The 27,422-nt window shown below is 39.6% G+C and overlaps 1 protein-coding gene across 4 annotated transcripts; it reads left to right on the top strand.

Moving 5' to 3' along the window:
- Positions 1–935: 935 nt before the first annotated feature.
- LOC131475788 (fibronectin type III domain-containing protein 4-like) lies at positions 936–27,145 on the top strand. 4 transcript variants are annotated; one of them, XM_058654130.1, is made up of 8 exons: positions 936–2,153; positions 3,543–4,110; positions 18,283–18,398; positions 22,355–22,456; positions 23,573–23,675; positions 23,776–23,865; positions 24,719–24,885; positions 26,151–27,143. In XM_058654130.1, the coding sequence occupies exons 2-8, from the start codon at positions 4,023–4,025 to the stop codon at positions 26,190–26,192; spliced, it is 708 nt and encodes a 235-aa protein (XP_058510113.1). In that variant the 5' UTR covers positions 936–2,153; positions 3,543–4,022; the 3' UTR covers positions 26,193–27,143. The 4 variants fall into 4 exon arrangements, with proteins under 4 accessions (XP_058510113.1, XP_058510117.1, XP_058510122.1 ...); XM_058654134.1 differs by having other exon boundaries at positions 3,540–4,110; XM_058654139.1 differs by lacking the exon at positions 936–2,153 and having other exon boundaries at positions 3,334–4,110; positions 24,719–24,934; positions 26,151–27,145.
- Positions 27,146–27,422: the final 277 nt, after the last annotated feature.

Below are 27,422 nucleotides of genomic sequence, written 5' to 3'. Positions count from 1 at the left end.
TGTACAAACAAAGACAAACCTGTGTTGTGTGTGCAGACAGTAACTGCGCTCAGCCGGAGGAAAACATGTTCTGAAGTGGGTGGACTCATAATTTTGGCCTTGCCAGGGGACAAATACTGTCCTGAAGGCTGGTAGCGCCCCTTGGTGGACAGAGTTGGTACACAGAAATGTAATTATGTTCCACAGGATACATGGTGTAATTGTCAGGTTTGCAATGAACTTATGTGCTTACAGGTGCCCCCATGGTAAATTGCCATGGGAATCGTGTTGAATTTGCATTTTTGAGTTAAAGTGAAAAGTTTGAAAGTTATGATTCATCTTATATCACACTGCTAGTGATATAAAGTAGCAACAGATGTGCAAAATCACAAAATAGAAAATGTTTCTTTACTTTGAACTTCCAAATTTCAAATGTTGAGTACTTTTTGCAAAGGTGTGTTTTTAAAGTTGGTGAAAATATTTTTTCTTTTCATCAGATTGCCTAGGGTATGCTGAAAAAAAGGATATAAGACTCTATATTGCACATTCTTATAACCTCTGTATATACAGTATATACGTGTATGCTCTGTGTTCTTTAATGTTGCAATTCTCAGGCACAATAATGCTCTGCACAGATCAACAAAACCTGCACATTTACAAACACAAATGCTGCATGAAAACCTGTCCAATAACCTGATTTATTCAAATAAAACAGCCTTATTAGGTTTAATTGACATGTACAACATTATTCCTGAGCCTCATTAAAAATAAACCCCCATAACATTAATTAAAATCCAAATATTGAAGTCCAAAATGTCGGTTTAAAAATTAAAAAATAAATAAATATATATATATATATATATATATATACATACATATTGAAAGCACAGCTGCAGCTTTAATCCTTTGTTATGTGCGTCGTGACTTAAGGGCCTCCTTGTCTGTATACAGGCAGGAACACATTTGCATACGGCAATAAACAAGGAAGTTAAACTTGGCCTGAGTTTTGAGGACGCATTCTCCTGGGAGCAGAGATGAAGAACAGCGTGTAAAGCGTGAACAGCCACAAAACCTCAGCTCCAATAAGCTCATCTCCATTTTTGACACAATTTTAATGTTATAGAGTTATAACAATATGCAACGAAATAGTCTGGAAACATGGAGATTAAATGTTCTGCTATTTCTGACATTAATGCAGACATTTCGTACTTGTGTTTTGAAAGCCCTGCTCTCTCCAGTCAGTGTTTAGCATTTTTGCAGGTGCATCCTGAGGCGTGCCCACAACAGATGGGGATCTTAAACCCTCTGGCATGTTCTCGGTGTTCTTTGCATCTGTTGTTGTGTCCCAGTTGCTCAAAATAACCGCCACAGGGAGGCGCCTTGGAGGAAACTACAGCAGATGTCAGCACTGAATTATTTCAAATGGACTCCTGGACGCTGGAGAAAGCAGAAGACCAGCTGCAGCTAAGTTTGAAAACAGTGACTGCAAAAATTTGTATAATAAGCGTAATTCCTGGGAAATTATTTTTTGCACTATAAGAATAATCTCATTTTGAGAAAAAGTGTTTGACTTTGTCTTAATAACATATTGCAGCTTACTTTAAGCTTGAATGACCAGCAACAAGCTATGTTTAATGTCAAATTGATGGTTGTGAATAGCGTAAATACAAGTAATTCTAAAGGACTCATTTTAAGTAAATGAGAAGATTTCTTTGTGACAACTTTTGTAAGATTTGGCCACCTTTTTGTCTATTTTTTTTTTCCATCTCTAGTATTGTGACCTAAGTATAATATGGATAAATCCAGGTTTTGTTACTGTTGCCTTTTCTTCCCACTTGATAAAAACCTGATCTCTGCTATTACACCGTAGGGTTCTTGATAATCTTGGATTGATATTTTTGCCAAAAAAAGTAGAATCTTGGAAAGCAGGTTTTGCACACACACACACAAAACATAAAATTAAAATGTAAACCAATGTAAGAATATTTGTCTTTTGTGTATTCCCCAACTCTAGGAAACAAAGCATTTGTGAACGAGCAATAATTAGCCTGCACTTTATAACCCCTAGATGGCGCCTTATCACAAAGTGGAACGTGATTAATCACAACCTGATGATCATAATCAACAGTTCAAGGAGCAGCTCATTCTCCCTCATCTCTGCAGTGATGTCCTATGTGTGTATTATGTATTCATACTCATTTTGTGAGAGATTCACAACCTTTTCTGGTGTAAACATTGTACCAAATCCTGCTTTTAATGAGGCTGGAGCTCAATTTTATGCCCTGGTTACAGTAAATCTGGGCTGAGTTGTGAATTTAAGGTTAAGGCTAGGGATCGCACATTTGCTGGCTCCTTGAATGAATGGAAGTCAATCCATAGTCCTAACAACGTGTGTGTGTGTGTGTGTTCTTGTCTTTATTGGTTAAGACCTGGTTTTAGGGTTAGGCAGTGGTGTGCACTGAGAGGCAGGGGTAATTAATTGGGCATTTCAGGGGTAACTTTTGTACTTATTTACATATTTATTTCTTCCAGTAATCATATACTGGTCTTCTCAACAAGTCTCTATAATCCAAAATCAATATACTAAACCACACTGTGGAATAAGTTACCAACAATGATTATTGAAGCACTCGGTAATAAGTCATGTTGTAAAAAAATTGCTAAAGATATATTTTGATGACATAACCATTTATTAACTAACACTCTTTATTATGTTTGCTTCTTTTTGTTTAGTTTTTTTCCTCTGTATTTCACTTGATTTTTTACCTGAGTTTTGTATGGTTTTTATTTGAATCTCTGTCAATGTTTTTATTTTGAGGACATTTTCAGAGCTAACAATTTTTGGTGTCCAGAATGTTACCTTTTGGTTGCGGCAACATTCCCTGAAGGTTCCCCCCTAGGTTTTTCTGTGTTTGCCACAGAAAGTTTGCACATTTGTCTCCTAGAATTTTAATTTGTCACAACCTTCATACAACCTTTAGATGACGTTCTCTAAAGGTTCCAAGAACCTTCCTCACTGAACTATTCCTCAGTGCCTATCACTGCATAGAAATGGCTGTTTATGGGTTATGACCTGGTTTTAGGGTTATTTAGGGAATTAGTCTGGCTAGGTTAAGGGATGCGGTACAGTGATTAGTATGGTAAGTGGTCAATTTGTGTGTAAGGAGCCATTTTGACTTGTTGACCATGGGAAGGGAGGACGTTTTGGCTGCTCCCCAAATTCTGTCACACCTTAAAAGGACTTTTAATACTGGTTTTAGACGGTTAGGATATTAGGGGCTACGTAGTGAGTCCATGAGTGTCCTCACTAAGAATGCTGTACAAACGTGTGTGTGTGTTGTGGTCACTGACGCTCCGGCACACGAACAGACATGTTCTCATCCTGCAGACTTTATAATCTGTCAGATTGGAGCAGCCTCTGCCGTCGCCTGCATCATGATCTCAACACTGCTCTGCTGCTCAAATACAATCCTGATGTCTTTGTTTATATTATTTATTTAAAGCCTCTGAAAACGCCTCCACTCTCCCCTCTCTCTCTCCCTCCTTCACTGGAATGACAGCAGACCAGCGTGAGCGCTGTCCGCGGTGCTGAAACACAGTCTCCCGCTGACATTTGACGCAGAACAGAGGCAGCGGCTCTCAGGCGCGCACGCACGCAGCACCGAGGAGAGGAGCCGGGGAGAGTCTGACTACCTGTTTGCTTCTCCCGGCGGCGGCATTCCTGCAGCTGCCGCTGCTGCGCAGGGGAACTGCCTCAGGAGAAAGAAGATTAGAATCCAGCGCCGCAAAAACCCACTGACCCACTTTGTTGCAAGTTGGAAATCCAAGCAGTGCAGAGTATCATGTCAGCGCCGCGCGTGTTGTGACATTGTTCCTGGCTGCGTTACAAGGAGATGAAGGTGAAGGGAGGAGAGGGAGCAGCGGTGACTCGATCTGCTGCTGCTGCCGCTGCTGCATCTGCTGCTGCTGCTGCTGGGAAAGTATCACCAGGGAGAGCGTTGAGGAAGAGGAGGTGCTGAAGAAGCCAGAGAAAGGAGAAGGTTATGCTCGCGTTTCTTCACCTGGACCTCGGGCTGCTGCTGCTGCCCCTGCTGCTGGCCTGCTGGCAAACACCAGGGATGGTCAGAGCAAGTAAGTCTCAACCCTAAGCCTTAAAATAGGTAGGTTGTGAATGTAAACAAAATATTAGGGATCATTTACTCACATACACGTGCAAAAATATCCTTTTCATATCAAAATGTAAATTTGGTCGAATATTTTTGCCTAAGATAGAATCTGGGGCTTTTTCAGTTAGGTTTTTAAACTTTAAACTCTCAAAATGTTTTGGCCTCTAGCATCTTTTATTGTTATCTGGGAATTCTGAGTTAGCATTTACAACGAAGTACACAATATATTGCTCATTTAAAGCAAAATTCATCCTCTATAACTCTTGTAGCTGTCAGGTTTGTGCTTTTTAGTCAGATGTCAGTTTTTCTTCCTCATGGATTTAGTTTTTCTGAAGGTACAGAAAAATGAGTCATTCCTAAATGATGTGGTAAAAATATGCTTAGGAGTTAATTATTTCAACACAGTTCACCTTGAAACACCTGAATGATGACACAAGGTGTCAACCTGTTTGGCTTCACCGAGACAGTAACTGCAAGTGAAACACACTCCATTCATTTCCAATGTGACATCTTTGGCACTTTTCCATGATTTCCTTTGCCTGAAATGCTTCGTAAAACCAGGGTTCTCTCAAAGTTGCCAACAAGTTTTGAGCAAAGAACTTTTTTTTCAGTCCAAAAATATCATCTGAACATTGTGATTTCCTCATCATAAAAATATGTAAAAGCTAAAAATAGAAAAGCATGCACGTTATCAAAAGGATATTTTCCCACTTTGGTCCAAAGTAGAGACTTTTTCTGGTCAGTGAAATGATGATTCTAGTCCTGACTGTGACTTGTTTTGCAGACCTTTTTAATATTGCTTTGGATCTGTTATCTCATTTTTCATGTCACCTTTCAGTGACATGAGCTTCCTGCTGCGTCAAACGCATGAGTCAGTCTTTGAAAATCAGATATGCTGATAGCCTCAACTGCTTTTGTGCTTTTCTACTTTGACGACAGTTTTTACAGATCAGGATTAGAATCATTATAGGTAGACCATGTCAAAATATGACTTTTATAAAAAGTTTTTCTTTGTATAAAAACGGGGAAATATTCTTCTTAGAAAGTGGAGGCTTTTATTCTTATCTATAGTTTATATATACATACTGTACACAGGTATAAAACTACATGGAGTCAAGGTCACGGAAAAAAAGTCAAGGTCATGAAAAAAAATGTTTTCCTGGTTTGTAAAGAATCTGGAATTTTTATTTGTTAAAAGGGCTAACAACACTCAGCTGTTTGTGGTTTGTGATGTGTCTGCACAAATGTTCATGTGGAGTGTAATTGCACAGTATTTGTGTATCAAATGCTTTGTATTTGTGTAGCCACTTTCCCACTGAAATAAGCGGTGGGTTTTTTAAAAGCCAGTGGTTGGTGTGAAAGTATGATTGTGATCTGTGAATAACTGGGTAAACAAAGGTTTCAGCATCCAAATGGTCCAGATATAAGTTCAGTATGTTCTCACTCATGTTCTTTACATCCTTTTGCTCCATAGATTGAGTTTATAACCAAGTTAAGTTAATAGCTCTGTGGTTAAACCCTGTGCTGGACTGCTGTGGAAGATGAATGAATGAATGGGTGAATGAATATTGACCGTGAGACGTCGAAATTTGGGTCTTATGTTTCACGGCCAGTGGGCTGTGCCGTTAGGAGAGCTGTTGTGATTTCTGTGAAGAAGAAAAGAGTGATCAGGGATAAATGGGTTGACTGAGCCGTGTTTGAACTGACATTATTAAGTTGTGAGCAAAACTCCAGAAGTTGTTGGACCAATGTAAACTTTCACGCAAAGCCACATTGCTTACACGAGTCGGCCTGCCAGGATTTTTCACTCCTGCATGCATGAGTAGTGACGTCACATCGTTACACTTCCATCACCTACAGTACACTGTAATGTTAGTTACTGTATTATACTATTTTGTAGTTTTTATTTCAGACCTCCTTTCAAACTCAACAATGACGGAGCAATTTAAAACCTCAGGTTATTTTTCTTTGCAGAACATTGTGACAGGTTAGTAACATTAGTTTTGAATGCTTTGTAGAGTTGTCTTTATCTCTCACATCACTGTCACCTTACTCCTGCTGCTTTTATAAACCCAGAAACCAAAGTGAGTGCTGATTATTCATTTATCATACTAAAAGAAATCCCTGCCACTTTCCCTCTCATATTCTTACAGTCCACATTCAACACCTGATCCCATAGACCATTTTCCACTGTGTACATGTATGAATGAATCACTGCTTTTGTTATTTGTGCAACAGAAATGACAAAGGCCTCAACAACTGTACACCAGTTGCTGAATAACCCTGAAAAAAAGCTACTTTGGCTTAAAATCCATTCCTATTTAGTTGGTGCTATCGATGTTTACACTGTAAACATGAAAAATGAACAGGAAACCGATGAAAAGATGAACATGAATAAGGTTTTCAACAACCACAGTAGTGGCTGTTTCCATAATGTTTTTGAAATCATTCAACGTTGTCGGGCGAGCAACTGGAAATGGTAATTGTGCGACTGAAAACAAATGGCGTGACCTGTGTCATAATCATAGTGGAATCTCACAGATATGATGAAGTCCTTCTTCTCACTTGGCAGAACAGGCTTATGCGCTTGTCCAGTCATCCATTGCACTATTCTGCCAGCAGTCTGTAGGTGCAGAACTTTTTTCCTCATAACCCTTAGAACACAGAGCATTTCGGCTGTTGTTCCGTTACTGTGTTAAGACGTACAGTACGTACAGAGGCTATAAGAATGTGCAATATAGAGTGTCTTATATCCTTTTTTTCAGCACAACCGAGGCAATCTATATAAACACACCTGAGCAAAAAGTACTCAAAATGTTTAAAATCGGATTGAATTAGTGAAATTTGGAAACACGTCACAGTTCAAAGTTCACTTGGCTTGTTTTTATGAACAAAAAGAAAAGAAAAACGTGTCTATTTTGTGACTTCTGCACAATTATCGCTTCTTTAGGTCACTACTAAAAATGTGACATAAAATGAATCATAACTTTGACTCAACAACAATTAAGAAGAAGAAAAATTAATTTTTTAAAGTCAGTCACTATGTGACTGACTATAAATACACACCCCCAGGATGTCCATATAAAGAGTTGTGTATTATTCCTGTGGCAAATTACCATGAGTGCACCTGCGGCACAGATTAAAAATGGGTATTAGTTTGAGATTTAGAAAATCAGCAGATTAAAATAACAAATCAGTAGCTGTGTGCCAGCGCCGTAATCCTCAATTTCGTGTGGGAAGTCTTGGATAAAGTTCATGATATTTACTTCTCTGCTGTATTACAGTGAGCCATTCTCTCTCAATTGTTACAAACACAAGAGTGCAGATTTTACAGCTTTTACTAAAATCCCTAGACTCTCCTACTGTAACTGCACAAAATGGCAAACAAAACCTTGGATCTTGCAGCTGGAACGCAGCCACAAAATAAATAGATGCTAAAACATGAAATATTTACTTTTTGGATGAATTGTTTTACCTGCCATGAAAGGTGGTTATCATTTATATAAGAAAAGCCTGTTTTTCTTCATCATCCAGAGTGTGAGGTACACGACAGCAGCAGTGATTTACATGCACATGTCTGTTTGGTTTAAAGTGAGTCACTGTTGCACAGTTTATCCCTTATCTATCAGGTAGACAAACAGCAGCTGTAAAACTGTCAGAGCCACAACTGTGCGTCTATCAGGGGATTAGAATTTCAAAACAACCCCCGCCGACCACCACCACCACCATTCAACCTGTGGCCTGTTTAATTAGCTGTATTGGGAACACACTGGCATGTAAATCACCCGACCCTCTGCTCAGAAACGCTCCACTTACATAAGGTTTTGTGTTTGAGCGTACCGATTCAGCATGCCTCGGCTTGGCTGGAGACCAGGAGGTGGCGAATCTATATTTACAACTTATTGATTTGGCGAAATGAAATGTGCATTTCACAGTGCGTTTGCCTCATGTGGTCTTGAACTTAATGCGCTTGTGTTGCAGAACACTTCGTCTTTGCAAGAGATTTGAATAAAGCTATGCTGCTTCGATCTGGATTTTCATTCATGAAAAGCAAGTGGATGGATTTTTCTTTTTTCTTTTATTGGTTTAAACTTGGTTTGAATTTGAGGCACCAGGTAGCTTTATTAAATCAGTTTTACTTTAATTTTAAATTTAAACAATAATTTGGAGCGATGCTTGGCTTCACTGAGCCATTAAGTGTTAACTGCAGCTGAGACAATCTACATTAATTTTTAATGGGAAGATTATGCCAGTTTATTGTAATTTTGGAGGATGTTATTGGGGGATATATCAAGACTTTTTTTCTTTTGTTACATTTTATGTTCATGCATAAAATCAAGGTCCATGAAGGCACTCTATGGTTCCTTACCTGTCTGTGGTAAAAAAGAAATCCAAAAAGAGTATACATAGGAACACAAATAAAGTGAAAGGAAAAACATTGTTATAGAACATTTTAGAAAAGTGTTTCCCAACCCTAGTCCTTGGGGACCCCTGTCCTGCATGTTTTAGATGTTTCCCTGCTCCAGCACACCTGATTGAGATCGAGGCGTATGTTTTTGCCTTCTGGAACTGCACTTTCGAGCGTCGCAGGCCTCCACTGGTTGGTCAAATTTCACAATGATGCTTTCTGCTGATTGGCTGGGTGAAGTCCAGATACTGCGGTAATGCACGCGGTAACGCAGTTTCGGATGTCTGCGAAAGTTACCTAATATAATTTTTTTATTCGGTAAACGGATAACGTGAAAATGCAAAATACATAATGGTGGTGACACTGCAGAATGTTATCTGCCTTTGAATTGAGCTCATATCATTCATTTCCAATTCTAATGTTTTTTCTTCTTCACTAATGCTTCCCAAACACTGGGTCGGGACCCACAGATGGGTCGCGGGATATTTTTTGGGGTTAGCTTTTAGCACATAGCTTTTAATTATCTAAAAGATAAATGATTTCTCAAAACTATGGGATGAGTTTCGTGGTGAAATTCTGGAAGACAATCTCATACTCTGATTTGAGCTCTCCATTCATTTCCATTGAGACTGTACTGTGTTTGTCAATTTTTAGCGATTTTCTTTGCCACAGTTACTCAAAATACTTATAATAAAAAAAAATAACATGCTTTCCCTGTCACATGTTTTGATGTACAATTTAATGGTTTTCACAAAGCTGCAGAATGAGTTTAATGGCAAAGAATATACAACATTATGAGTGACTGCTTTGATTTTCTATCTCTGCAGGCAGTAATGATTTGCATTATCACCTGTGATAAAACCTGCTGTGCTGTTGTCAACTTCTCTAGAGTTTAAAATGCTTTCCTATGACTTATTTCACCAGGAGGTCCATTTAGTAGTTGTTATGCAGCTTTGTCAGTTAAATGTAGAATTGTATCACCATTATTTATGACTGAGAGTTCAAATAAGGTAATTCAACACTAAAAGGAATAATGAACATCCAGATACAGGGCAGACAAGTTTAGTAATTATAAAACATTAGTAAAGCAATAAAAATGACAGATTAGTTTGCGATGCAGTGTGAGAATTATAAGTAAAAACTCATCTGACATTTCTACAAATGTCAGGAATAAAATTCCTGCGCCAGCCTTTGAAGCAAAATGAATGGGATGTTGTAAAAGTGCTCTGAAAACTACTTTGTGATTCATGGCGCGTGCACAAACACATTTCAGATATTTAAAAATGTAACACATGGCTGACGCTACACCAGCACTTTCTCCTTTGCAGAAATCTGGTGTCTGCCCCCGCACTAACTTTTGGACCTTGAATGTAAACTCTCAAGGAGACGACGTGTCCTTAGACGAGTAGGAAATTCTATTTGGATTCTGGTAGTTCTGCATATTTGTGCTCATTTACACCCTTAATGGAAAGAAAAAAGCTGTTAATTTTCCTATCCCGAAATTTACCCCGCATGGATTTTGTGGAAATGAGTTGAAAGAAGGCTGAACCTTTCTTCTCAGCACGTTGAGGATCATAAAAATGCACCAACTGCAGCCACAGGAGATCTTAATTGAAAATGAGCAGGGCAAAGTGTTTTTTTTATTCATGCAGGCAAGGGCTTTCTCTCCCTCTCTTTCTCTCTTTCTCTCTCTATCTCTCTCTGCTCATTGTTGATTGTCATCATTTATTCTCTTTGCTCACTCGGATTTTCTCCAGAAACCTGGCACTTTAAATGAGTCCTGGTTCTCCACTCCACCGGGGCTCTTTCAGATTTGCAGTATCACGTTCTTTTTTTCTTTATTGTTCACTCAGAAATTCAGCCCTGACTCACTTTGATGTTTTTTGTTGGACTTAATTCAACTCGTCAGGCCGAGAGCAAATTAAAGTTCTCGTCTGACTGCTGATATTTGGGTCCAGTTTAAAGCTGCTGTTGCATAAAACCTTATCACGTCACGATTTTCCCTTTTATTTTGTCTCACTGGATTTTGATACAACAGACATCATGATACAGAGGAATAATCACAATATCCTACTTCATTATTTGCTACAACTGCTGCTTTAACCTTAGACATCAAGGTCATCAACTGACCTCTGCTGCCACCCAATGGCCTCATTCCACACAGCAACTTAAAGTGGAAATTTTAGAGCTTCGGAATCATTGTGATTGTTAAATGGCTTGTTGTGGGGAGATAGCAGCCTATCTCTACTCCCCCCCCCCCCAGCATCATAGAGGAAAACCAGCCTTGCAGACCCAGCAGCCCTGATCTTGCGAGGAAAGGCAAATTGCTTCACACACATATGATCAAGGCAGCGAAAACTTTACTTTAGACATTCATCATGGCAGAGCTGGCAAAAAAGGACAAGACAAAACCGTTGTCAGAGGAAGTGAGGGAGAGGAAATGACTGTCTGTTGAAAACAAATGCACATGGCTAGGAGACAGCAGGGGAGAGGGGAGTGTCAGCGGTGAGTTTTTACAGCAGTGAGGATACATTGGTAGACAATGAATAGATGTTTATGGTGGTGTCAAAAAAAAATATGTACTCCGAAACTGCAGGGGGAGCTCTGTACAGAAAAAGGTTAAAAAAAACAACCGGACTAAACTACTTTGTTCATGTGTAAACCTATATGGGTATCTAGTAGTAATTTGCCTGTTCAGGTGCAAATCTTCACAGTTTACTGTAATGTATTGTCCTCCTCTCTCACTTAGCTCTCAGCCCACTTCTTGGCATGTCTCAACATCAGGCAATGCGCAGACTTAGCTTTAAAAGACATGGAACAGACAAAAACATACTAAATGATCTCAAATAAGCGTTAATTGATCAATGTGAGATGGAAACAAGGGCATACAATTACTGCTACAAGATGTAAATGACCAAACAAGTCAAAAAAATGCTAAATGAGCAAAGAAAGCCATGTAATCTGACATCATTAGGGTCTGGGGCCTACATAGACGAGGCAGCGGGGGTCCAGGGTCCCACATTCCCATGATGTGACCGTGATCCTGCTGTATCTGAATCAGCATGCGCAGCTTGTTCGTATCTATCGCTTTCACAGACAGCCATTCATCACAGAGAGTGGTAGGGAGCCATTAGCCAGATTAGGCCGTCAAACTCTATCAGCAAACTGTTACTTTGCCATAATTTACAGTCAGCAGTGCAGCTCCAGTCACACAGTAGGTCACAGACTACTCTACTCCGCAGGGAACAGTGTAAACAATGGCAGTCATGACGCTTGTTTTTGTGTTACTGGTGTTGCTATAGGGACTGTAGAAAACCACGTTCGTTTTAGCCACTTAACCAAAGGCTCAACTAATACAGTCTACAATATCTTAAACAGTTTATGTAAGTTCATCTCACCAATAGTTTGTTTTGCTGAAGTTCTAAGACTTCTCACTCTCTCACACCAAAGCCCATAGAGAAAATCAGCATTTTTAGCTTGTGGGGGACACAGGAGTTGCTGGTCGACTGCTGCCTTGTTTTGTGAGCTTGGGTCACTTAAATCATTGTGAACAATGTTTTTCAAAAATAAAAGTCACAAAATTACACACATTAACTTAGTAATGGAGGCAGATGTGTGTGATCATGTGTGCTGCAAGGTTAAATCACTGATTTTCTCTGTGGACTTTGGTGTGAGGAGAGAGAAGTTGTTTTACTTGGTTTTACTTGTTTACAGGTGAACTGTGAGTAAGCTTTTTGTCACTTTTCTGTGTGTTTATTGTTTCTTAACATTGATTATACTGTAAAGTGGTAAGAGAGTTTAAAGCTCTGATCTAGGATCTAGTGCATAAAGGACATACAATGACAAATGACAACAGTCTGCCCCTTTACATCCACGCAAACCCAAATTTCATCATCTAATCAATATTATGTTCCACTCGTCCTCCTACTCCAGGTTTTCCCTGCCCCCTTTTCTCCATTACTCGCTCTTTTTGCCTCTCCCATTCATCTCACTTCGCAGTCTCTTCTCAAAAGATTGCAAATCTCATCCTCCGCTGATATTTGCACAAGATAATTGCTCTCTGCTCTTGTCCTCTTCATCTTTTTTCACTCCTCTGTCATATTCCTGTCATCTTTCATCCTCCTCTCTCTCTCTCTCTCCAATGTTTTTTTATTTATTTTTTTTACTCCATATCTCGCCTGTGTAATGTAATTGCATGAAGTCTATCCCTCTCTCTCTCTCTCTCAGTGTGTGTGCACTTCACTGCATCCGTGGCAGATGAAAGCAGTTGGGATTTAGCGGGCGTAACAAGACGGGAGTTCAAGGGAATCTCGGCTGACGTTTGGCAGAGACGAGGGAACAGGGTTTTGAATGCGTTTCTTTCTCTGTGGAGTGTGTTTGCGGAGGCGTAGTGTGGGATTACTGAGCATTTGTCTTCTGCATGGCTACACTCCTCTAGCACCATGTGCAGAATCTACAAGGCCAAGAGTCCATGGACACATTAAAACAGATAATTGTCCCATCACCTAAAATCAGCTCCGAACATCTACGTTCTTTTTCTAGTTTTGATAAAAAAGAACTCGTCCTCCTTACGCCGATGCCCTTTGGGTTAAACCAGAATGCCAACACTGCTGAGACAGGAATCAAAGCAAATATTTGGCATTCATCGCAAAGCCTCCCAGGAAGTTGACCCCTGTACGTGTTTATCAACCCACATGTAGAGCCTTGTAACAATAAAAGGATGCTTCAGTCCTGGGGATTTTGTTCCCTTAACACAATCTTCACCTAATTAAATCTACTCCTGCTTTAACCTGGAATATCTGTGGAATTATGTCTGCTCCTTTTTACACATGTAAAAAAAAAAAAAATTATAAATGAAAAGAAATAAAAAAGGCAGAATTCTAAAGAAAAAAGACTGAGAAATCTGACTTCTCAGAAGTCTGACTTTAATCTTAGATTTTATTTTTTACATACTCTTCCATTCACTCTAAAGTCTGCTAAACAGGTTTTCTTTTGTTAATGTCCATGACGACAGAGAGAGCCTTCAGCTTCCAGGTGAGTGTTTTTATATATATATATATACAGTATATATATAACACATTCATCTTCTTTTTTTAATAAATTGTCATTCTGACATTCAGAAATGGAAACAGACCTTGAATTATATATTTATTGGACGACTGTGGCTATAGTTTCTACACCCACAGGAGCAGGAAATGGACCAGAATGCATTGCAGCTAGAGGACAGGGCTGGTGTGAGACATGAACGACGCTGCTTTTCCTCGGCTCAAAAAAACCCTCCCACCTCCTTATTTTTACTTGGTTCTCACCTCCCACACATGCAGGGTGCAAGTGGTTGAGAAGAAAGCTCCAGTGCAGGCTGTCAGAGGGCAGTCTTGTGGTCACAGACTGGTGATCTCGTCATGTCGGTTAAAGAGAGTGTGCTGTTTTTTTTGATTAAAACAGTTCTGGCAGAACGATCGGTGGAAGACTGGCTTACAGAATCTGTGAGGTAGAGCTTCACATTCACACTCGTTCTCCACTGACTGGAGGCTTTTGAATTTTGAATTCTTTTTTTGCCAGACTGTCAGACTTACTGTCACTGCTGCCGCCTCCGCTGGCCTGCAAACTAGTTTTTCTTTCTGTGTGTCCGTGGCATTGAGCGGTGATACTGTCTCTTTGTTGTTTGTTATGAATGTCGCTGCTTCAAAGCAGGTAGAACACAGGTGTTCTACGACACTGGGCTAGAAAAGGGTTTATGTTTGCTAAGAAATCAGTATTTTTTTTAGTATTTGTTTTGACTCTGGGTGCCAATGAAATTTCTGCAGGCACCGTTTCCTTTGGTCCCATTTTTAGTTCAAGGTGTATTTCTTCCTTCCTTACCTTTTCCTTTGAGAACATGCTTCTGCAGGTGATAAAATCACGCTAAGACAACATCTTTGTTCATCACATGATGCACAAAAAATCCCTTTCTACAATACCCTTATGATTTAATGAAAATTTACTTACAACACCTAACAACATGGGTTTCTTCTCAATCTGTGATGAAAACCTTCAGAAAAGACTGTGGTTTGATTTTTTTTCATAATATAACTTTATTCTGGTAATATTACGACTTTATTCTCATAATATTACAACTTTATTCTGGTAATATTACGACTTTATTCTCATAATATTACAACTTTATTCTGGTAATATTACGACTTTATTCTCATAATATTACAACTTTATTCTGGTAATATTACGACTTTATTCTCATAATATTACAACTTTATTCTGGTAATATTACAACTTTATTCTCTTAATCTTAAGAATTTATTCTCATAATATTATGACTATTCTCTTAAAATTACGACTTAATTCTCATAATATTATGACTTTATTCTCTTAAAATTATGAATTTATTCTCATAATATTATGACTTTATTTTCTTAAAATTATGAATTTATTCTCATAATATCATGACTTTATTCTCTTAAAATTACGACTTCTCTTAAAATTACGACTTTATTCTGGTAGTATTACAACTTTATTCTCATAATATTATGACTTTATTCTCTTAAAATTATGACTTTATTCTCATAATATTATGACTTTATTCTCTCAATATTTACGACTTCTTTACAACTTGATTCTCTATCAGTTTTTGTTTTTATTTCATTGTTTTCAATAATTTTTCTCTCTCTTTGTATTCTTGAGAAGCATTTTATGACTTAAAAGTACATTTATGAGCACTATAGTGGAACTATTTTTGTATTTCATTTTTTATTTTTGGTGAATATCTTTGGCTTGTGGACAAGAAAAGACATTTGAAGACATGGATCACTTTGAGGTTTCAGAAACACTAATCCCATTATCTTTATGATTAGTTGAGAAGGTAATTGACTCATTAACGGATATGAAAGCCGTTATTAGTAGAGTTAATTGGCTGGGTGCAGTGCAGCCATTCTGTCATGTTTCAGGTGTTACGGACCCCATTAACGACGACTTTGCTCTGCGCATATAAATGGACACAGTGTGACATGAGGTGAACTCACACGCGTGTGCTGAAACAGCGGAAGCTCAATCATTCCATCCCTTACATCTATGATTCCCCCCCCCCCGTTTGAAATCACTTCATTTATGATCTGAACCAGGAAAACCCTCATTGTTATTCTCCTTTTTTTTTTTAAATTGCAAATATACACCAGGTGTTGACTGTAATGAAAAACCTTTTAATTTTCTCTTCTAGCCTTGATGCCCTAAATGGCTGACATGCAGGCTTTCAACCACATACACACACACACACCACACACACACTCTTTTCACTGTCTTAATTGGTTTCTTCAGCCGCAGGATGTAATAAGAACTGTTGAGTGCTCTTTATGTCCAGTACTAAAGATGATGAAGAAGTTGGATGGACTGACTGACTGTATAAATCCAGTTATTGATTCCTCTTTCTTTCTTTCACCTTCCCTTTTTGTTCCTTTTTTTATTTTGTCTCTTCATCATTTTATGTCTCTTTGTGCCTTTTGCACTTGCACCTTGAGTTTTTTCCCACATTTTTTTCTGTCACCTTGGTTACCTGTCGGGGCCACACAGTTAGTGTAGTGGTTTGCAACCCACTCGGAAGAAGGGCCTTTCTGCATGGAGTTTGCATGTTCTCCCCCGTGTGTGCGTGGGTTTCCCCGGGTTTTCCGGCTTCCTCACACAGTCCAAAAACATGCAATATGGGGATTAGGCAAATTGGACACTCTAAATTTACCATAGGTGTGAGAGTGGGGGGTTGTTTGACTATGTGTGTGTTCCTGTGATGGACTGGTGAAATGTCCAGGGGCTGAGATGGCACAGCTCCCCCTCATGTGGAGGATAAAGAGGTAGAAGATGGATGGATGGATGGTTGGTCATCACTAGATGGGAACAGTGGACTGGTAGAGGGTGAGAGTGCAGAAAGAGAGGGGGTAAGGGCTGGGTCTTCACGATCGGTGCCTGGAAGGGAATTAGAAGACACAACTATTTCCACACAAGATAAATATCTCGAGAAGGGAAAATAAGAGTAAAAAGGAAGAAACTTGGATCACTTCTGCACTCTCATCCTCGTTCCCTTCTCTAGATATTAAATGGTTGTGTCTTCTTATTCCCTCCCCAGGCGCGTGTTTCCCCACTGGTTAATGGATTTACCTAATCAATCTCCCACTCTTACAGAACATCATCATTTTAGTCAGAAAAATCATTAACAAGAACCATCAACTCTCCCGTACAGTGTGTGTGTGTCTGTGTGTGTGTGTGTGTGTGTGTTCATTTCATTGACCTTTTAACCAGCACCAAGTGACAAAGACTGAGGAGATAGCGCTGACGTCCTCGCCACAGTCTTGCTCAAGGACACTTGGACAGGCCATGGGAGTGATGGACTGTCTGTAAGACGTCCAGGTCAAGTGCAGGACACCGTGAGGGTGATTTGTGTGTTAGTCAGGGAACACCAGCTGTGTGTGTGTGTGCGTCCTCTTTGATTTCCATGGGGAGCAAAGTGTTCATATTCTCATTTTCAGCGTGTTAATATTTAAAGAAGATGCCGGTTACTAAGTGTCCCTAGTGAAGTGGAAGAGATTTAGATGAGAAGTTAATAAAAAGCTGCCTAACAGCCTCTTGGTGAATAATATTTTGTCTATTTTATCTGTAAAGATGGAAAAAAAAAAGTTAATTTGTGGATTAATTTTCTGGATTGTCTTTTAATCGGTCACAGAATCAAATATGTCACCATGCATTAAAAAAAACATAGTTGTAAGCAAGAAAGCAAAAAAAGCAGATTTATGGAAATTGTCAAACCCCTTTAATCCAATGCAAATAATTGCTGACCCATTTCCTGTACAGCACGAATCCCCATAAATATCCAGTGTATAATATTTAATATTTTAGTGTTTTTGTTGCTTCAGAATTAGCTTCTTAGTATGTACGTTAGGCTAAAGTCTTGTCTTTATGGAGACAGAACCAGCCACATCGCATATTTCACTTTTGAAATGGAAGTTTATGATACAAAGGAAGAACAACATAGTTAGTAGTTCATGCCTTTTTTGACTAAATATTTCTGAGTCGACCATTTGTTGCAATCTGCAGTCTCACCATTAGATGTCACTAATTCTCACACACTGGACTTTTAAAATAAAGTACATGGAAGCAAATAATCAGTTCTCCCTATAACACCTTTGTCTGTGGGTTTAGGAGATAAAATCATTAAACAAAAATCTTAAGTATATATGATTATGTTCACTGTTTAATTTATCCTGCAAGTGTTCAAGGTTTTTTGGGTGAAAACATGAAGTCAAGAATGAAGTCAAATGTGGTGAAGAGGATGCAACTGGTTCATTTTTTAGTTTTGGTTCAATGTTTAATGTTTGACTCTGACTCTTTAGTCATATTGAGATGCATTTTACACTTGTTAATATTGCGATGATGATCATCTCTGATATATTATGCAGCCTTTTTAGGTTGATAATTAATTTCCAGGAACCTGTCAGGTGTCCATATATTTTAGTCTGATTTATTTGACCCAAAAAACTCTTTTTAGTTTGACGTAATTGTGTTTCTTTTCTTATTTACGGCATAAAACTGCTCAGCAAGCTTGACGTGTGGACGAATTCACTGACTGTCCCTTACAACTAATGTCCCCTCTCTCTCTCTGTGTGTGTGTGTGTGTGTGTGTGTGTGTGCGTGCGTGTGTGTGCGTGTGCGTGTGTGTGCGTGTGTGTGTGTGTGTGTGTGTGTGTTTCACAGCGGTACCAGCAGCCCCTGTGAACGTATCAGTGACCCAGCTGAGGGCACACTCGGCCATGGTGACCTGGAACGTCCCTCTGGGAGATACTGTCATTGGATACGCCATCTCACAGCAGGTATGTGTCATCACTGCGTGTGTGTGTGTGTGTGAGGACTGAGCTCAAAGATCACTTTTTCCTTCTTTAATTTAATCCACAAAAAAGCCTCAAAACTCATTCCTCTGCCTCCTCATTAAACTCAGTCAATCTGCCTCACGTCGAGTCTGAACCACTGTCCAACCTTTTTCCCCGTCTGGTTCAAGGCCAATTAATATTTCAGGGATACAAACTGAAGGGATTTAAATTATAAATCAACTGCCCAGAAAACCTGGCTTACTGCTGTGTTTCAGGCCGGCCAACAGCTTTTATTTATACTGAATTATGTATATTTCCTTTTTAGATCAGTTTTTATCTCTCAAGGAAAAGATTGTTTACTTTTTACTTTCTTCCACTTCCTCTTTCTGCCCCGTCCTGTTGTATTCAGGGTTTTTTCTTTTCTTTTTAAGTGCTGCATCATTCGCAGGGCGAGTGAACAGTCAGCATTCTGCTCTGAGGCGCGTTCACTCACGATGAGCTGGAACGTGACTCTTTAGATAACTTCAAGCTACAGTGTTCACTCTAATCTGAACCATGTTGCAGCTGAACTCATAATAAGTATCTGAACAAATTCAAATTCAACTTAGGGGCCGTCCACACAAAAACAAGTTGAGGTTAATCGTTTTAAGTCTTCATTGTTGTCTTCCTTTTCTTATGTTTGGAGTTTCTTAAAAAAAATGTTGTACGCTCCTGCTCCATATTTTCTTCTCCGGTTTTGGTGTAGCAGCGTCACAGCGCCACATACAGGCCTGGCATATGTCCTACAGTGCTTAGAGTTGTTTTGTGTGGATGAAGACATTTCCTGAAATGATTTTGTGGTAAAGAGAACTTTTTTCCGGCGAAGTTCCAGGCTGAGGCGATACTATGCATGTAGTGTCAGACTGCCGGCCGCTGATTGGTCAGAGTGCCGTCACAGGAAGAGCCGTCCAACACAAGAACCGAGCCGAACAATGCCGTACTGTAGATCAGTTAAAAAGACTTAACAATCCTTAAAACGCGGGTTAATCTCTAACAATTACCAGGGAAATGTCTAAAATCTCAATGACTGCTTTAACAATAATTTAATAACTCCTGAAAACAACTGCTTTACAAGTCACTATCACTCGTGTAAAACTAAGTCACGGCAGTTTCATGCAGCCCTGCAGGGATGAGAGTAGGTGCTATTTTTGTAGTGGAGAACCAACCTAAACCATGCCGTGCCACGACCATAGTGAAAAAGGGCCATTTGTCACTGCTTTTACACATGTTTACCAGTAGATGGCACACTATATTGTTTGAGGTATGAGACTAAGTGTTTTTTGTGTTAATGTAAGAGCGATTCAAATGCACCAGTCACGGTAAGCAATGACGCCAACTGCCTTCAGCCCATGAAAGGATTAAAACCTCACGTAATTATTGATAAAATGTGGAAAAAGTTTAAATCACAAACGACTGTTTTGATACCTCATTTAGCTAAAAAAGGACTTGAAATAACACTTTTAATTATAATAACTGAACTGTGATTTCTCACAAATGTCTTTTCCTCATTAGTCTACTCGACTGTATCCACTAATGCAGACCTGCAGAAATGCCACATGTGGCCCCGCCTGCATGCGTCACTCTCCCCCTATTAATTCTGCTCATATTTTTGCCAGGTTGCACTTGTTTGTCGCGTCATCTCTGGACTCCGTGGCTGCAAACTCAGCTCGGCTCAGTCTAATCACTCCCACAGTTTGGCAAAAGGGAGGAGCAGACATTAGCTTCGCTCTAAAGTGGGGGGGGAGTTGTCTCCATTAGTGAAAATGATTTGGCTGGGCCCCCGTCTCTCCAGGGGAACATCTACAGTGGTTATGATGCCAAATAAGTCTACCTTTTCCCCTCCTTTTCGTTTTTTGCTCCTGCATTTTCCTTTTAAAGTCGTGTCACGTCTCAGGAATCCATCAACCCCCATGGCATTTTCTTGAAAACACAGGATGGGATGAGATGTTAAATATCGTCTTCCGTAACCTCGGAGAGCACTTATGTAAAAATCTTACTCAAATATTAATCAGGGAGGAGAGGAGTGGAGGTGCGAGCAGGGAGACGCTGGAGGATTTATCTCAGTCTGAAGAGGAAGATGTGGGATTATGACATCATCCTTTAGTTGAGTATTGGTTGTCTCCCACTCTTTTTGTTGATTTGATCAGATACAGATACTACAGAGGAGATTATGAGGTTTAGAGCGAACACTGAAGTAACTTGAGGCTTTTCAGTTGGTCTTCATCACAGATTATCTTCATTCGAATCCATTGCTCTGGTAGATTATTTCATGCACATGACATTTTTCAGACGGAAGCTGAGCCTTGCGTTCATGAATAATAATAATCATAATAATCCTAATATAATGTGCACAAAGAGCTGCTTTACTCACGTGCAAGAGGAGTTTCAAATCCCAGAGCCCCTGCTGTCGAGAGTCAAACATAAACACAGGCAAACAAACACACACGCCCAATAATCCTTATTCTCATGCACAAAATCCCAAACTAAAAAGAATAACTGATGTTAGCAGACTGTACATCCATGCCGATTCTGCAGTAGATAGTGTCTGTTCTTAAACTGTAAGATAAGATAAGAAGAGAAGCAACATTCCTTCGGCTCTTCTTCACTTCATTTTAGGAATTTTAAATGAAACAGCGTAGTTTTTCTGCGCAAGGGAAGACACATATTAGACACGCCTCAAAAATCCTGAACTGACCCAAGTTTTCATTCTTTATTATATTTTTTTTGTGTCGGTATCGGTCCGACTTTGGTCAAAATAACTGCATTGGACAGATAAAAATCCAAAAATGTTATACAACATGCTTCACTGTGAACCGACTCTGAAAATGTAAATAAAAGTCAGCAAAAAAGCATTTTAGCTGAGTCATGTTTGGGCTGTTTATTTCTCACAGTTGGAGAATTATGTCATAAAATGTGTTGTTAACAACTTCATTGTTTATAAATGAACTATGAATGACTGTACTGGAATAATATTGGAATCGGTATTTTTGTCCCAATGGTTATTAATAGTAGTTTAAAAGGTTTCTACTTTAGTGACTTAATGCTTTGTGCTATAACATACAATTACAGTCCTCCATATGCTTACATTTTGCCAGTTCATGGTGGATTTAAGACAGGAAGTCAGTGGATCGTGAAAAAAATACCGCACCGCTTGTTTAAAGACCAGGTTTTTCTTGCTGACCACACCTCACGTGAAGTCCGGTACACCCACAGGCACCGGGATTTACGATTAAAGTCTGCATTAGCGAGAACGTCGAGAAATGAAAAAGTGTTCAGATCTGTCGCCGTAGGAAAGAGAGGAAAGAGAGGAAAGAGAGTCCTGCACATGCAGCGTTTTTGGCTCGGTGCTGATCCCATTAACTTAAAAGGTGATGATGTGTCGGTGATGTTTCTGTCTCACGGTTGCCAGAAAGAAGAATAAATATATAGGTCATAGTGGGGTTTAAGTTTGTATGGTGCAGTGGTCAAAGTGCTGAGTGGGAAGCCTCGAACAACCTCAGCATGGCAATATTCCAACTGTTATCTCCCCTGAGCGACTCTAATATTCACGTACAAGAACTATTCAGGTGATATTTGTTCACAGATTTTTTTTTTTTTTGCACCAGCAGAGCACCTGGTTCCCGCCTGTGAGCGGAGATTGCTGCTGTTACCTCCTCACCCGCAGGCCTAATTTCCCCACAGTGGGTCAGTCAGAGTCTGAACTGAATTTTTATGAGGAAGCCGCTTGAAACGTGGGGGGGGGGGATGTATTTGCATTTGTATCATGTGGTGGAAATGGTGCACTCATTTTACATAAAAACAACACACACACACACACACACACACACGGTGGAGATGGTTAGTGTTTGACCGCAACTATCAGTAAAAGTCCTCTCATTTGCACGCTAACTGTGTGTGTTTATGTTGTGTCACGTCTCCAGAGGCAGGACGGCTTGATGCAGCGCTCCATCCGAGAGGTGAACACGTCCAGCCGCTGGTGCGTGCTGTGGGACCTGGACGAGAACACGCACTACAGTGTCCAGGTGACACGCTGACGATTAATCTAGTAATCGCTTGGTCTGTAAAATGTCAGAAAACGTTAAAAAAAAATGTTCATCAGTGTTTGTCAAATGATGATGATTCAGTTTTTAATGATTTCTTTGTTATATGGATCAAAGAAATTAAGAAAATAAAATAATAAAAATTAAAATTTTTATTATTTTATAATAAAAATTATAAAAAAATTTAATTTTAAATTGTAATTTTAAATTTAGCTTCTTAAATTTTAAATTTAAGAAGCTAAAACAAACAAAAATGTTGTTTTAATCATGAGAAAAGCTTCAAACCGATTAATCGAGTCATTGTTTCACACAGCTTTTATTTTGTGTCGTGAAGCTTTAGGTTTTTTATGTTTCAAACCTAAATAGAAAGGAGGAGGAATCTGTAAATGAACAGATTTGTTTTATATTTTGCTCACATTTAAATAAAACAGAGAAAAGCTGTGGGACCTGATAACCTCCAAGCTTTTATTTTGTAAACATTTGCAGCCAAGCTTGTGTGTAGATAGAAAATCAGGAAAAACTGATTTTAGCTTTTTTTTTGGGAGTGGTTATATTTGCATGTAATTCTGTCTTTGTATAGTTTTCATGCTCCACTGCCGCTGCTCTAAAATGTGTTTTCGCGTTAACCACTGTCAAATGTGTTTTCTTTTTTAATTCCAAATTGATTTCCACTTTATTTGCTCGCGGGAAATGTCACAAAGAATTACCCTTCAGCTCGTTCTCTGTTATGTTTCCGGCTTCGACCGTGCTAGCGTCTTAATGACGAGCTGAGACTGCAATCACATGCGAGCAATTCCAAAGCATTTAGTCACGGTGAAGACGAGCAGCTGAAGTTCAAACTGAGCAATGATAATGAGGAAGAAAGATGATTCGAGTGACTCTGAACGTGTTGTTTTGAGCTACTGGGATTATCTGTAGAGTTTACATCCTAAAAAAGAAAATATCCAGTAAGATGGTAAAAATGATCAATAATAATGGCAACAGCAACTCAAATAACCACAAACAAAAAGGACCACAGTGTGTGCCTAATAAAGTGGCCAGTGAGTGTATATCTCCATCTGCGCTATAGCCTGTTTGTTTTCCCTCTGGTGTTTTCAGGTGCAGTCCGTCGGGCTTCATGGAGACAGCCAACCCAGCCGTGCCGTCCACTTCAGGACTCTGGAGAGAAGCGACCATTATCCAGCCGGGGTCCTGGATCACCGTAAAGAAACACACACACACACACACACACATAATAATTGATAGTTTCTCTGGGGTCATCTGTGGAAGACTTTTGATGACGAGTCGTCTTTTATCCTCAGATGAACCCGCGATGGAAGGTCTGGGTATGACCCCTCACCTGCAGACGGGAGAGCTGCTCATTATCACCACTGTGCTGCTGCTGTGGGCAGGTCAGTCGTGTCATTAAATGTGTGTTCTTCAAGCCCTTTACCCTGGTGTTTTCAAGCCCCAGACACTGAGGAAAATCATTTTACTTATAATAATAATAATAATAATAATAATAGTAATAATAGCAGTAAATTACATGATGCACGCCATGTTCTTACACCTCATATTGCTTTAAATGTTCACTTAGTATTCAAAATGGCACAATACTATATAATACCATGACAATGACTTTTACTAGTTTACTGAATTTCAATGTGCAAAAGTGCAACAACAATTTAAGAATTACAAAAAACAAGCATGAAAGGGCGCTCGTGTCGCCCCCCCCCCCCCCCCCCCCCCCCACGCAAGTCGGCGTGACCTCAGTGTCTCCCTCACTTCCCAGTCAGCAACAGTTTGTGGTGAAATGGCCGATGGACGAGCTACACAAGATTTTTCCGGGAACGCGTGTTCAGTATCAAATAAGTAATCAATGTGCAATCCTAAGAGGTCCTTTTGAATATAATGCATTTGTCACAGAAATGCTTCAGATCCACATTATTTTCTATTATACAACGTTGATAAATTAGGATTCAAACCATACACATACACGGTCCTCCTCCACACACCTTAGGATAATGAATGACCTACCTGCTGTATATACCCTTTCAAACCTAATGCCCCCCTCTGGTGGCTTAACAAAAGAACTACATAATGGCTCCAGCAGCTCGTCGTGCTACAGTTTTTATTTCAAATGGAAATGTTGTGGTATTGATGTATTTTTGTGGTCAATGTTTGGGGTATTTGTGTCTCTTAGGCCAATTGTGTCAATTTAACGACACCAATGTCACACACTGTTGACTTTGACTTTCTCCCCAGCCGTCATCGCCCTGTTCTGCCGACAGTACGACATCATCAAAGACAACGATACCAACGCCACCAAGGAGAAAGTCAAGAGGCCACTGGTCCACGCCTCGTCCCCCTACTACAACCCTTCTGCCGGCAGCTCGCCCGTCTACCACAACGGAGCCGTACGCAGCAGCAGGGTGACTCTTTCTCCCCCAGACATCTGAACCACATTGACAAAACTCCTAGGTTTCTCTGTTTTGTTTTGTTTCTCTTCTTTTTCTTGCACACAATCACTCCTGGTAACCAGGAAGACTTTGTTTTCCCGTGAAGGGTCTTTTGTAGCTGTATCAGAGATCTCCTAGCAACAAGAGCTGCTGCCGCCGCTGCTGCTGCTGCTATTATAGCTAAATATAAATCAGCTTGGCTGGGAACGGAGAGCTATGTTGTTGCTCTGCATCTTTGCATAATCAGTAAAAATGAGCAACGCAGATTTGGTGATTTAATACAGACTGTTTTCATGTTGGGATACAATAAGTGAGAAGAGATTAATGTCAAATATTCTTTCTGCACGGACAGTATACATGTTCTGTATTGTCTGTATATGTATTATTAAACATAAACAAGCAGAGGTCTCAAACTCGCGGCCCGTGGGCCACATGCATGTTCCGTGTCAAAGTTAACACTTTTATTTTGAAATAATGATGAAAAATGAGCATGAGTGTCTTTATCATGATAGAATATCATCATATCATTTTAATTTAATATTGCCCACCCTTAAAGCCCCTAAAGCCGTGGTTGTAGGCTTAAATAGAACACAAAACCACCCTCCTAATGCTACGTTCCATTTGTAGTTGGAACTCAGAATTTCAAACATAGAAACTTGGGGGAACCTCACAAACCCCAAGTTAGGATTCCAAAACCCTCCACACAAACACTGCTACTGTAGCACGTCTTCTATCACATTGAAGTTGTCCTACACACATGTATGTACATATACATATATAGTACTGTTCTGCAGCACAAATGTGACTTTATTGATATAAAATGGTGTGGGAGTGGATGTTTTTGATGCACTTTTAGAGGCGCAAACCATCAATAACCCCCGAGTAGCTTTGGTTGCCCCAGCAACAGCAACAGCAAAACACAATTCACCAGACATGATTCTTTTTTTTTTTTTTCAGTCTGGCTTCCTTCACGAAAACAAGACCCAGCTTCATCCTTCCAATTTTTTTCACCCGAAACACACAATTGACTTAACTGAGCCTGACCTGAGTCGTTCAGCGCCGATTAGCAGATACATCATGTGACAGTGCACAGGGAGTACAACATGTTCACATGGCGGTGCATGTGATTGGGCCACACTCTCTCTCTCTCTCTCTCTCTCTCCTGCTGGAGTCTGAGTCATGTTCATGTATGTGACCCGCTGTGTCTCTCTCTCTGACTCATGTTCTTCTTCTTCCAGCTCCACAGAGCCTCCTCCTCCATCAGCATCATTAGAGTCTGAGTTTGTAAAGACTCGCTGGTGTGCAACTGCAGGAGGAGGAACCTCGGCGGGATTATTTTTTAGGTATGGAGAGACTCTGATTCAGTGTAGAATCCAAGAAGCACTCCACGCAAGTGGGATTCAAATCAAGCCAGAGTTACATTGTGGGCAAAGTGGGTGACTACTGCCATCTGGTGGCAGAAGACGGCAGCGTCTGTGGTGGTCTCTCCCAAGTGTACAAAATATTTCCTTCTCTCTGATGTCAAAGACGACGATGTTCATGTCTGCCAGCATGTCAGCCAAATCGTGTGCGCCTCACATTAACACATCCCTGTGAGTGTCTGTGGACATTTGTCTCTCTCTGCTGTTTATAGGTTTTTAGATCACGTTCATGACCAGTGATTAGTACTAACATCCAAAAAAATGAAATAAAAAGAATGTATAATATGTAATTATAAGTGTAGATAAACCGAAGGGAGGTACATTTAAGTAATTTAAGTGTGATGTGAATATATTTGACTGTTTTTGATGGTGGATTTAGAGCAGAAAGAACTTAAACTCGCAGTTTATTGCAACATGAACAATGTATGAAGTATTTTTTGTGTTTACACATGAAATTCATGTGTTCATTTTTTTTTTAGTTATTGATATAATTGAAATTAACTAGACACAGAGCTCGTCAGTTGACTGTGCCCAATGCTAACCCTTGTGATTGTATGTTTATTGATTGTGATATTTTATGTATAGTTTATGTACAGTTAATAATTTTTCTTTTCTTTGCTGGATATAAAGAACATTGTTCAGCAGTCAGCTGAAACATGAGCACCATTATTAGCCTTTCACTGTGTACAGTATGTGAGTGGATTATTTAGGAGTCTGCTTGTTTTCTTTCTCTCTGTATTCACCACTTTCAATAAACAAGGCAATCAGAGATGGCAGACTTCACCCCCTTCCACAACAAAGCCTATGTCGGCCTCTGTTGGTCATATTGGCAAGTGCGGAAACACAGACAGACAGACACACAGAGCCACAAAAAACAATGCTTCACTCCCAAGTAACTGACGTTTTTGTCACATTTTGGACAACTTACTAAACTATGACTTTTTTGTATCATTAGTATGTCATCCAAAAAGTCATAGTATAATATGTCGTTCAAAAGTTGACAGAAAAGTCATAGGTTAGTATGTCGTCCAAAATCACTCAAAAAGGTCATAGGTTAGTATGTCGTCCAAAATCAATTAAAAAGGTCAT

The sequence above is a fragment of the Solea solea genome, chromosome 2 (genome assembly GCF_958295425.1).
Source record: "Solea solea chromosome 2, fSolSol10.1, whole genome shotgun sequence".
Classification (NCBI taxonomy): Eukaryota; Metazoa; Chordata; class Actinopteri; order Pleuronectiformes; family Soleidae; genus Solea; species Solea solea.
The sequence above is the reverse complement of the archived record's forward strand: the minus strand, read 5'-3'. Positions and strand labels throughout refer to the sequence as shown.

Coding starts and splice junctions, on each gene's coding strand:
- LOC131475788 (XM_058654130.1), top strand. CDS start 4,023: ATGCTCGCGTTTCTTCACCTGGACCTCGGGCTGCTGCTGCTGCCCCTG. Junction 22,457..23,572: donor ACACGCACTACAGTGTCCAG/GTGACACGCTGA, acceptor TGGTGTTTTCAG/GTGCAGTCCGTCGGGCTTCA. Junction 24,886..26,150: donor GAGCCGTACGCAGCAGCAGG/GTGACTCTTTCT, acceptor TTCTTCTTCCAG/CTCCACAGAGCCTCCTCCTC.